Source organism: Seriola lalandi, unplaced genomic scaffold (genome assembly GCF_002814215.2).
Source record: "Seriola lalandi dorsalis isolate HSWRI2012SDOR001 ecotype SW California unplaced genomic scaffold, Sedor1 jcf7180002054114, whole genome shotgun sequence".
NCBI lineage: Eukaryota > Metazoa > Chordata > Actinopteri > Carangiformes > Carangidae > Seriola > Seriola lalandi.
The window spans coordinates 6,656-7,407 of NW_019524667.1; the positions used below are offsets into that span (position 1 = coordinate 6,656).

The 752-nt window shown below is 42.3% G+C and overlaps 1 protein-coding gene across 1 annotated transcript in view; it reads right to left on the reverse strand.

The window, feature by feature from the left end:
* Positions 1–586, reverse strand: part of LOC111652914 (olfactory receptor 8G17-like) — a gene marked incomplete at its 3' end in the record, with an annotated part of 6,635 nt that extends 6,049 nt beyond the window's left edge. The window contains exon 1 of the mRNA XM_023403309.2: positions 3–586. Coding sequence (XP_023259077.1) covers positions 3–577 — 575 coding nt within the window. The remainder of the gene's footprint in view (positions 1–2) is intronic.
* Positions 587–752: the final 166 nt, after the last annotated feature.

The window sequence follows — 752 nt, forward strand, 5'->3', positions numbered from 1 at the left end:
ACACACTCTCACAGGAGAGTTTGAACAGGGAGGCGTTGTCACAGTAAGGATTCATGATCATACTCCTGCATCGGTTCAGTCTTACGGTCAGACCGAGCAGAATCCCGACCAGAACAAAGGCCACTCCCCAGGCAGAAACTGTCAGCTTGATCACCATTGTGTTGGTCATTATGGCAGCGTAACGCAGGGGATTGCAGATGGCCACATATCTGTCAAAGGCCATAATCATGAGCACAGTGTTAGTGGTGGTACCAAACATGTGTGAGGTAAAAGCTTGGACCAAACATTCATAATAACTAATGAGGCGTTCAGAGGGAGGCCGTAGCACATCTATGAGCAAACGAGGCACCATGATAGAGTTTCCAAGTATGTCATTAAATGGCAGGTTGCAAAACAGGAGATACATCGGCTGGTGAAGGTTCTTGTCAATGAAAACCAGAACAGCAATGCCTACATTTGCAACCAATATAAACAGATAGGAGAGAAAGAAGAAGAGAAAGACAGGGTAGACAGAGTCTTTTGAGAGATTCAACCCCTCCAGCTGGAGGGTGAGGCTGTTGTAGGTGTAGTTTTCCATCAGCCTGAAAGAACAAACATCAGAGATCAATGACAGAAGTGACTTTACAACTAACCAAAAACAATGTGAAATTCATGCTTTACTAGACAATGAAGAGTTAATCAACAAAAATAAAAATCAAAGGTGAAAGATAATCACATATTTTGAATTTGACCAAGAAATAGTAATTTTACTG